This window comes from Pseudogymnoascus destructans (genome assembly GCF_001641265.1).
Source record: "Pseudogymnoascus destructans isolate 20631-21 unplaced genomic scaffold scaffold_11, whole genome shotgun sequence".
In the NCBI taxonomy this organism is placed as follows: Eukaryota; Fungi; Ascomycota; class Leotiomycetes; order Thelebolales; family Thelebolaceae; genus Pseudogymnoascus; species Pseudogymnoascus destructans.
Genome location: NW_020167530.1, coordinates 986,203 through 996,455, shown reverse-complemented (window position 1 = coordinate 996,455; position 10,253 = coordinate 986,203). Strand labels below are relative to the sequence as shown.

Sequence of the window (10,253 nt, the reverse complement as noted above, 5' to 3'; positions counted from 1 at the left end):
AGTTGTGTGGGTGTCGGGCGCAGACGGGCTGAAGGGGTGGGGAGGTGCGGGCTGGGGCGGGCTGGGGAGGCTGGAGAGGCTGGGAGGGGAGGGACGGTCGGCCGAGACCATCTGAGGATGGGGGGGGGTTCTACCACATGTGTCGTTTTCCATTTCCAAGGCGTGTTTGCATGTGGAGGCTGGAGGCTGGAGGCTGCCCGTGGTTATCTTCATCAAACCGCCGTGTATACGGGCGAATGGCTGGTTGGCGGTTTGGAATGGGGTTTCTATTGTAAGTAATAGGTAATAGAGTGGGGAGGGGGGAGGGGGGTTGAGGGCTGTGCTGTGCTGTGCTGTGCTGTGCTGTGCTGTGCTGTGCTGTGCTGTGCTGTGCTGTGCTGTGCTGTGCTGTGCTGTGCTGTGCTGGGCTGTGCTGGGCTGTGCTGTGCTGTGCTGTGCTGTGCTGTGCTGTGCTGTGCTGGGCTGGGCTGGGCTGGGCTGTGCTGTGCTGTGCTGGGCTGTGCTGTGCTGTCCTGCCCTGTCCTGCCCTGTCCTGCCCTGTCCTGTGCGGACAAGGAAGACACCATTGACATGCAGGTATCCTTGAGCTGCGAGGAGACCACTGAAATATATCCCGAACCTTGTAAAGCTTACTCCGTACTTTACTGCTTACTCAACCTGACAAGCTTTCAGAGCCGACGTTTCTCGGCTAAGGCGGCTTCAGGCTGTTCTTTAAGCTGTTACAGGCTGTAGAACAGCTTCAGGCTGTTCTTTAAGCTGTTCTACAGGCTGTAGAACAGCTTCGTATTCACCACAGGCCGGTAAAGGCTACTACACACCCTCTTTCCTTCTCTACGAGATGGCGGGACCGTTACGAGTACCATCCAGTCAGGTCGGGAAGTTCCATTTCACGGGTTTGGTTGGGGACACTTAACCCCACCCATCCTACCCCCAAACACCGCCCACCACCTCCTCATTTAGAAAAAAAAAAAAACAAGAAAAAAACGGCCCTCCTGATCGGCGCAACCCCGCATATCATCAGCCCATCCATCTCTCCGTGCGAAACAACCACTCCTCACACACAGCCCCAAACAGAACCTTACGAGTCCCCCCTGCCGCAGACGGACGGAGTAGGAGTGTGCCAATTTCCCAGCCGCCGGAGGCGTTGTCTTTTTGAGCCATGGTATGGCGCCATGTCGAGTGTGCTAATGGGGTTTGTAGACGAGATGTAAGTTGGAGCATCTTCAGGGTATATTATTCCAGCTACCTAACACCGCATCCACGCCTAACCTCTTATACACCCGCACATCCCATTGAAGCCGTAGCTTATCCATCTGCATCTTGACTTCGTCCGGGCACGGGACCGGGTTAGGCATTGGGAATTCCGTCTTCGAGTCCTCGTACTGCCGTGTAACCATGCCGAGATTACGAGTACACAGCTAGGTATCTTAGAGAGACAGGGGATACCCCGAGAAGGTAGATGGTATTTTGTTTTCGTGCTTACCGGGTCGGTCTTGGGATGAGCTCTTCCTGTCCTTGTCCTAGCAGCGGGGTTGGATTTCGTGCGGAGCATGTCGTGTACCGTGTCAGAGGTTGCTTTTTGGCGATGAATTGCTTGCTCCAGAAATTTGGTAGAGGTCCATGGCCAAGTGCTCCCTCTTGTGCTGTGTGTCCGACACCTCTCTTCTCATTCCTCATGCCCAACTGCACGGAGGCATATCAAGCCCTCATATCGCCATACGACCTCCATCATCCCAGCCATCACACACGCACAAAAGCCACTCTCTCATACCACCTTCCCCCCCTCCCTCCCCCACCCTCAAAAAGCCAAACCCCCTCAAACCTTCTCCAGCGTCTTCTGAATCGGCTTCGCCGCATCAATAAAATTCTCCAACTGCTTATCCAAACTCGCCAAATCCTCCTTCCTCCTCTTATTATCCGCAATCAACCCCTGCTTCATCTTCAACAGCCCCTGCCTCTGCTGCTCCAGCGCCTCCCGCTCCGCATGCTCATGCTCGATCCGCGCCGCCATCAACGCCTCCTCATCCTTCCCAACGTGCGCCGGGAAGAGGGCTAAGAACTCGGATTCGGGGATGAGGGGGAGCTCGAGGTATTTGTGTCTGCGTTGCTTTGCGTTAGTTTAACAAGTTCTCCAGCCACTGCGGAGGAGGGAGGGGGACAAACTCATAAGCCTCACAAGCGGCAATCTCGCCCTGCAAATGCCTCTGCTCGTAATACAGATTCTGCAACTGCAAGTGCAGCCTATCGACCTCCTGGCGCGCCTCAGCCGTCTGTGCCTTCGTATCGCGCGCGCCAAAGGTGGCTTGGCGCTGGAGACCGCGCAGCTGGGCGAGGTAGCCGTTGAGGAGTTTTTGCTGCTTCGAGATCTGGAGGGCGGCGGTGGAGGGGGGGAGGGGCGGGGAGGTTAGGGTGAGGAGGTCGATGGCTTGTTGGCGGGCTTCGCGGGAGGCGATGAGCACGGCCTTGAGGGAGGGGTCGGTGACCACGGTGTCGATTGCCATTTTTGGGGATTGGGGGGGAGGGTAGGCTTGTGTTTGTCTGTCGAGGTAGGTTCTGTAGAACGGTAGGTGGTTTTGTTTGCTGAGATCGTGGAGAGTTGAGGTCGAGGCTGAAGTCAGCCTTACTCTTGTCCGTCCGTCTCCCTTGCCAGAAACGACACATCACATGACAAATTTTCACGTGATGGTTTCTAAATCTTTTTTTTAATCTTTTTGAATTTCCTGGTGGTGGCAGCCAAGTTGGTTACACGTCACATGACTTAGTCGAGTTTTTCGTCCCTTCAAGTCCGAGCCAAACCGCTCCCACTTGCCTCCTTTTACGTGACTTATTGATCATAAGGGGTCTGGGTAAGTCTTGGCTGGTTATTCCGGTCAAAATTGCATGTGCCAACAGATCAACAGGAGGACATATCTGGGAACGGCTTTCCACCTTCCCACTCATTACAACTTAATTAAAGATTAAAAACGTATTCATATTCATTTATATTATATTCATACCAGTACATACATTAAATATCTTTGTCCACTCCACAGAGACCCCACACCCTGTTATCCCCCGACTAAAGATTTTAACCGCTCCCCACTACAAAACGTCCCTCGGGTTTCGAGCCTGCAGTTTATAGTGCTCCTTTTAACGACCACGGCCGATTGACGGACCTCCCCCTCTTCGGACTTCAATTTCCAATCCTTCACGCTGGCTACAAACAAACAATAGCATTCATTACAACGCCCTGGGTTCACATCCCGTGAGTCAGCGACTAGCTTTCGAAGTGGCCTACACAAACCCCTGAGCCAAACATGGCTTCGACTACCGCCCTAGCCGCCGGGGCGGAATGCTCTGTTGAGACCCCCAGCGCAACGACATCGGGCATTGGAGCCCCAACAGTGGCATACAAACGACGCAACTCGTCTTCTCGCAGTGGAAAACTGTCCGTCTCCAGCTTGGATTGGGAGGACGGGCTTCAGTTGAAGGTACATCCCAATTCGAACCCAACGGTCGTCCAGGGACATAGTTAACATTCTCTGTTTAGATTGACCTCTTCCTCGAAGAATTAGAACGACGATTAGACTTGATTGAGGAGTACGGCGACATCGACCTCGATGCCAGCATCCAACGGGCCTACGCGACTTTACAAGCGGTACGGGCACGATGCTCCCAGGTGTCGGAAGAAGTCCTCGACGCTGGCCGCAGGAGGGCCAAGGTCATGGTGGAGACTCTAGAGTCGAGATATCAAAACGCGCTGGTAGCGAAGGAGACGTTTGCTGAGAAGGCACAGACGGGGCTCATCCTATTAGAAGAGATGCTCTGTGAATACGAGGCGCGAGCGATGAAATTCCGGGACCAGGGCTTCTGCAATGCCGCAAACACGGTCATCGAGGGTGGCCGCAGAATGGTCGATGAGGGTATTGGCAGGGCCAAGGTCGCGGTTGATGACAGTATCGAGCGCGCCATGAAAGCGGCAGAAGCTCTGGACATCCGCATCGCCCACGCCGTCTCGCAAGCTAAGAAGAACGGCCTGATCAACTTCCAGGACCTCCCCGCCCCATGGCAAGTGAACCCTCACATCACGCGCGGCTACCGCTTCTCGGAGTCCAAAGTCCACATCCTCCGCTCAACACTCACCATCTCCAACGAACTCGTCAACATCTGGTCGCACGCCATCGGCCTCCTCATCGTCCTCTCGATCGCCTTCTACTTCTACCCCACCTCCGTGAACTTCTCCCTCTCCACCACAGCCGACAAAGTCATCGCCGCCGTCTTCTTCTTCGCCGCCTGCAAATGCCTCGTCTGCTCCTGCCTCTGGCACACCATGAACTGTGTCGCGAACCGCACGCTGCTCGAGCGCTTCGCCTGCGTAGACTACACCGGCATCTCGCTCCTCATCGCCGCCTCCATCATGACGACGGAGTACACGGCGTTCTACTGCGAACCCGTGGCCCGCTCCGTCTACCTAATCGCCACCGCAACCCTCGGCGTCGCCGGCGTCATCCTCCCCTGGCACCCGACTTTCAACGCGAAGAACATGGCCTGGGGCCGCGTCGCGTTCTACGTCACCCTCGCTGCGACGGGCTTCGTGCCTGTGTTCCAGCTAGTGAGGACGCGCGGTGGGGACTGGGCGTGGGACTTCTACGCGCCGATTACGAAGAGTATTGCGGTGTACTTTTGCGGCGCGATCGTGTATGCTAGTAAGGTGCCGGAGAAGTGGTATCCCGGTGCGTTTGACTACGTCGGGGGGAGCCATAACTTGTGGCATTTTGCGGTGCTGGGGGGGATCTTGTTTCACTACCGCGCTATGGAGCATCTCTTTGCGGCGGCTTTTGAGCGCGCGCAGTTGGGCTGCCCTACGTCTTGAATGAGTTGTGTTGATTGGTATGTCAGAGTCAAAAGTACAGTACATATATGATTTGGAGCCAGATATGTTGGAGTGGGGTACTGTATATCGAGGAGATGATACATTAAATGAGGTGAGATTCATTGCATATTCCCGTCTGGACGTGACGGGAACGAAACCTGGCATTCGGCCGCAATTTTTATTTTTATTTCATTTGGGAGTAAAGGCATGGCGACGGAGTCAACTTGTGTGTGGTTGTTGTTTCCTTTTTGGCAAAGCATTTGCATAATAAATAGGGCTGAGGAGGAGGTATAATAGCATAGAGGATTTGCATATCGCATATGAGCCTAGAGAGAGCGCGCCGTTGAGCGTTCCATAGACTATAATTTACAGTTTACATGACACTCATCATATATATGCGTGACATCAAAGCTTCATCTTGTCTAACCAAGCGGGTATATTGGTCTCTAGTAACTCTTCAATGTCATAAGGCAACAAACCCCCTCCTCACACTTCGCGCAGCGAAAGCACCTCTTCATACCCCCAACGACACTCACTCCCCCCTCCTCTTACTCTCCAACAACCACGCCCCTCCCTGCGGCCCACTCGCATCCAAACTAACCGTCGTCTTAAACGCATCACTAAATACCCTAACCAGCATCGCCACATTCCCATAATCGCACTCACTCGTCACCCTCACCCCCTCTTCCTTCTTCACCTCCCCCTTCTCCTTATCCGCTTTCATCTCCGCCCCAGCCCCAGCCCCCACGACCGGCACAGCCTTAACCTCCAAACTCGGGAACGGCAGATACCCCTCCCGCAACGGGATAAGCAGCACCGGGAACCGTAGCGTCGTTGGCGCTATCCCAGATGCGGGGATCTTGAACCCGCCTTTGCGGCGTCCGCCGAGGAGCCAGGTGTCGGAGGGGGCGCGGAGCTCGTAGGTGAATGCTAGCTCGGTGGCGCGGTGGGGTGAGTCGGGGCTGTCCCAGGCGCGGGTGTGTTTTAGTACCAAGGTGGCGGGGATGGGTTGGTTGGTGATGGCGACGAGGTCGTCGGTGGTAGTATCCGCGCCGTGGGGGGAGGGCGTGGTGAGTTGCAAGTCCGCGGTGTGGACGACTGTTATGGACGGTACAGCGACGGGTATAGTGATAGAGCGGCTCTGTGCTATAGTATTTGCTGTGGTGACAAAAGGCGGAAGCGGGATGAACGGGTGCGCAGCGTGAAAAGCGCGGATCCAGGTTGCGATCTGCGTCGGTACGTCGGTGGGTTGCTGGGATGAGGTATGCAGACCGCTGAAGTAGGGGGACCAGTTTGTGTCTAGCAGGGTGGAGGTGAGGAGTTCGCCGAGGAGGGCGGCGCGCTCGAGGTCGTAGGCGGAGAGGCGGGAGTGGAGGACGGAGAGGATGGCGGGGATGATGAGGCGGGTGTATTGGTGGAGGGGGGTCGGTTTTAGGGAGGTGGTTAGGGCGGAGGTGATGGCGTCGTCGATTTCTTCTTCGAGACAGATGTAGTGCAACTTCAGCTGTAGGGAGGATACTTGCTTTTTCTTGCCGCCGGCGGGGATGATTGGTGTCTTTCTGCGGTTGATCCGGTAGAGCAGTGACGCGGATTGCCTGGGGTAGATGACTACCGAGTCCATAAATTCGTCTCCGCTGCAAGCTTCGTAGATATCTGATTCCGAGAGACTCGAGCTGAGAAGTCGTAGAGGATTGGTTGTGGCAGATGAGATGGTAAACTTTGAAAAGAGCGCCTTCCGCTTGAATACATCCTGCACATTGACGCCAAGGGGTAACAGCACAGATATAGTCGGGCTGCAGGCGAGGAAGAATACTTCCTCGCCCACTGTGTACGACATTTCAACCTTAAGCGCAAGTGTGCTTGTCTCCTGCTCAAGGCTAAATGGTAAACTAAGCTTGACGGTTGAATTCGCAGGTAGAGCCCCAAAACGAATAACCCCCGGATTCGATTTCTTCATGATCTCGAGTTCACCATCGAGCACTTTCGTCTCTGCAGTCTGCAAACGGAGGCCTGCTGTCGCGGCGCGGACATGGATCTCGCCACTAGCGACATCATTCCAGCCGGATGAAAATGTAACCTCGAGAGCCCTCTGGCGGTCTAGGTGCAGGTTTTGCGAGGCGGCTAGCTTGGCGTCAAATGAATCCGCGCGTTGGTATAGACGAATGCGGTGACATTTAAAGAAGTCCATGCTTTGTGTCATGGCTGGCGGTGCGCTCTCGGTCTCGTAAGACATTACCATCTTCGACGAGTATAGTACGAGTTGTTTTACGACATAGGTCCCAGGAATAGTAACCTGCGCGGGTGTTAGTGGGTGTCATAGGGCATCCATGGGAATACTTACATTGCTCTGGAATTGTAGCCTATTAATCCCAGGCTTCAAATCCATAGGTTCCTGTAAATCAAGCCAGATATCTCGAGCCTGTCCCGCCGTAACTGGTACCAATCGAGCCTTTGCCTTGTCAATATGCAGGTCGTCAGGAAGAAGATACCGCAGCTTGAGCTGAATAGAGAAGCTATCACGGCCTTCATGATACCTCGCAGCTCCCTCAACCTCGATGCGGGCGAAGAAGTATTTCAATGAGACAGCGAAATCATTCTGAAGAGTGGGAACAATAGTCATCAGCTCCGTGAGATATCCATCAACGGATATATCTTCGAGGGCCTCCAGTGCGTCCTCGTGGCCAAGTTTAACTCCAGACTTTCGAAAATAGTCGCTCTTCGCGTAGCCAGCAGCTTTGGCCAGAAGGTTGATAGCCATCCTGACATACTCATCGTTCCGCTTAAGCTCTTTTAAGCATCTGGTATACATAACCAGCATAGACATCTGTATCTGCTCCCATCCCGATTCACCGTAGAATTGTGCTATGCGGTATAGATATGATGCCGCCCCAGCATAATCATCCAGGTGATATCTCAAAACCGCTAGGTCTGCCATGTTCGCCTGCACAGACTGAGTGTGGCCTGCGACTGAGAAGTGGCGCAGGGCTTTATCCGTTAATATCTCGTACAGTCTGTTGAAATCACCCTGGGTTTCCAACGCCGTTCGGAGAAGCTTATTGTCAATCCCTTGAAGGGACGGCATGCTTTTATCCGCCTTCTTCGGAGAATCTTTGGAGTCAGAGTTCAGGTCAACCTCTTCCATAGTACCAGTTCCACCATTTGAAGATTGAAGCTCCTCCCATCCTACAGACCACTCTCGTTTTTTACCAAGTCGTTCGAGGACAATTCGGCTGAGAAGGTAAATATGAGCTCTGCCAGCAGCCAAATCCTCAAGCCCTGCTTTTAAGAACGTGGAGCTGACACTGGCGTTACTCTCAACCGCCGCCGAGCTAACTCTCCGGCCCGGAAATACGCCAGGGCTTGTCGCCCTTGGTGGCGGATTCGTAATGAGCGACGACGATCTCGCGGGGTGCATCATGGTTTTAGGTTCTGGGATGGTAGCCTTCTCCTGGTCAGGGCCATCTGTTGCACTCATTGGTGCCAGGTTGGAGGCTGGAATAGGGAGAGCCTTCGTTGCTGTCTGAGCCAGTATTTGTTGGGTAACAGAAAACGTAAACGACGATACGACATTGTCAATAGCCTGCACCGTGGCTAGATCCTCGGCTGTACTCGACTTTGCGTCTAGGTTTTTCTCTTTTAATATATACAGAGCAGATGTAATGTCGTCGCGCATAATCCTGCTTATAGACGCGAGGAAGTTGATAGAGCGCCGGCAGATCTCACTCAGAAGAGCGAGATTCTCACCCTCTTCATGCGCTTGGGTCGGTGGATGCCGAGCAACGACTCCGAGAAGAGAAGTCTCACGTTGCTCTTTTAACTTAGCCAAAAGCTCCTCTCTAGATGACAGGGCATTTCCCATGCGTAGGAGTAGGGAGAGCTGTCGAGCAAACAGGTAGCATCGGAAGTCGAATATAGAAATGTTGTTTGCCAGGATAAGCTCACGGTACGGCTTTCGGTCTGCGCTCAGGAGGATCTCATCCTGATCGGCCTCTTGAGCACTATCAGAGCTCTGAAGGTCGGCAGTTCTTTCGGAATCTGATGGGTCCACAGCATCTCCGTTTGCAATTTTCTTCTTGGCCTGTTCAACTTGGCCGAATAAGTCATCCGTATAAGGCAGAAACGAGCCGCCATATTCAGCCCCCGTACCAGTCGCAGCCTGCTCTCTGAAAATCGCATCAAGCCTCACAGCAAGCTCATCATATCCGACCAGCGCATCCTCAACCAAGCCCACACTCTCAAACCCCCTCGCCAGCCCTTCCTTCAGCACAAAGAAAGTGCAAAAGTTCCATCCCGGCAACGCCCTCTGCGCGTCCTTCTCCTTAATATCATCCTCATACTGCGTGACCCGCATATCAAACGAGTCCAGAATCAGCTTCTTAAACTTGGCAATCAGATCCTGCCACGCCGCCTCATGCTCCTGCGCACTCTCCGCATACGACCCCGGTATCGCCGGCACGACTCTCGGCAGACGATCATACGGCACATCATTAACGCCAATCCTGATCTGCGCGACGCGATCCACCGGCGCCTTCGCCGTGCCATTAAAATCCGCCTTCAGCTTCTCGAAGATGGTATTCCCGCCCTTAGCACTAACCCGCGGTTGCGTCGCCGCCGCCGTGTTCGGCACAATGACGTGCAATATCAGGTACTCGAACGCATCGTGGTTCTCCTGCGCGCTAATCTTCGCCGTGCTCTGCGCCGGCGGTGTGTGCGCCTTCACCCACTCGCGGACTTGTTTGCGCGCTTGCACTTTGTAGGTGTCATTGTCGTCGCAGCGGAGGAGCAGGACTTTGAGGTACGGCGTCTGCCTCAGACCGGGGATTTGGTGGCGCCGCCCTTTGACGGGAGCTTGGAGAGGAGCAGGCTTCCCTTCTTCGCGGTCGCGGTCATTGCTTGATTTCCCAAGGGGTTGCGTGCGGAAGCCGTCGTCGTCACTGGTGGTGGAGTCGTTGGATTTGACGCGCGAGAGCTCGGGGCTGCTGGCGGAGGAAGGGGGGCGCGCGTCGGCGGCGGGGACGAGGTCGACGTGGAGGGAGCGGATTGATCTTAGTGGGCCGGCGTGGGATTCCCAGCGTAGTGTTCGGAGGGGGAGTCGAGCCAGGAGGCCAGGCGACAAGAGCTCGTAGACATTGTAGGGGTCAAAGTACTCAACTGTGTAGTAGAGTTAGTGGTGTAGTAGGCGCGGGGGGTTGTGTTTGCTTACCGGTGACCTTTGAGCTTGAAGATGGCTGTTCCATTGCAATCAGCTATTGGGAGCATCAGATCATCTTAGAGACAATCTGTATTCATGGAAGGGGGGTTGTCAATCGGGGTCCAGCCAGCCACAGTCGCGATACTGCCCTAGTAAATGCTCGGAGTGGCAAGGCGGTGAGAGCTCAAGCTCCCACTGCCAAGATAATAT

At 54.5% G+C, this 10,253-nt stretch overlaps 4 protein-coding genes across 4 annotated transcripts; 1 reads left to right on the top strand and 3 right to left on the bottom strand.

Moving 5' to 3' along the window:
- Window positions 1-1,223: 1,223 nt before the first annotated feature.
- On the bottom strand, window positions 1,224-1,552 carry VC83_05142 (uncharacterized protein; the record flags this gene model as incomplete). Its single annotated transcript, XM_024468767.1, has 2 exons — window positions 1,224-1,418; window positions 1,484-1,552. 2 exons carry the CDS (start codon window positions 1,550-1,552, stop codon window positions 1,224-1,226), a joined length of 264 nt encoding a protein of 87 aa, XP_024323998.1.
- A 259-nt stretch (window positions 1,553-1,811) lies between these two features.
- VC83_05141 (uncharacterized protein) lies at window positions 1,812-2,803 on the bottom strand. The gene is made up of 2 exons (XM_024468766.1): window positions 2,164-2,803; window positions 1,812-2,099 (listed from the first exon to the last, which is right to left on the bottom strand). Exons 1-2 carry the CDS (start codon window positions 2,499-2,501, stop codon window positions 1,817-1,819), a joined length of 621 nt encoding a protein of 206 aa, XP_024323999.1. The 5' UTR covers window positions 2,502-2,803; the 3' UTR covers window positions 1,812-1,816.
- Window positions 2,804-5,232, top strand: VC83_05140 (uncharacterized protein). Its single transcript, XM_024468765.1, has 2 exons — window positions 2,804-3,470; window positions 3,530-5,232. The coding sequence occupies exons 1-2, from the start codon at window positions 3,297-3,299 to the stop codon at window positions 4,850-4,852; spliced, it is 1,497 nt and encodes a 498-aa protein (XP_024324000.1). The 5' UTR covers window positions 2,804-3,296; the 3' UTR covers window positions 4,853-5,232.
- Window positions 5,233-5,331: 99 nt separating this feature from the next.
- On the bottom strand, window positions 5,332-10,164 carry VC83_05139 (uncharacterized protein). Its single transcript, XM_024468764.1, has 3 exons — window positions 10,056-10,164; window positions 7,194-10,003; window positions 5,332-7,145 (listed from the first exon to the last, which is right to left on the bottom strand). Exons 1-3 carry the CDS (start codon window positions 10,087-10,089, stop codon window positions 5,385-5,387), a joined length of 4,605 nt encoding a protein of 1,534 aa, XP_024323872.1. The 5' UTR covers window positions 10,090-10,164; the 3' UTR covers window positions 5,332-5,384.
- Window positions 10,165-10,253: the final 89 nt, after the last annotated feature.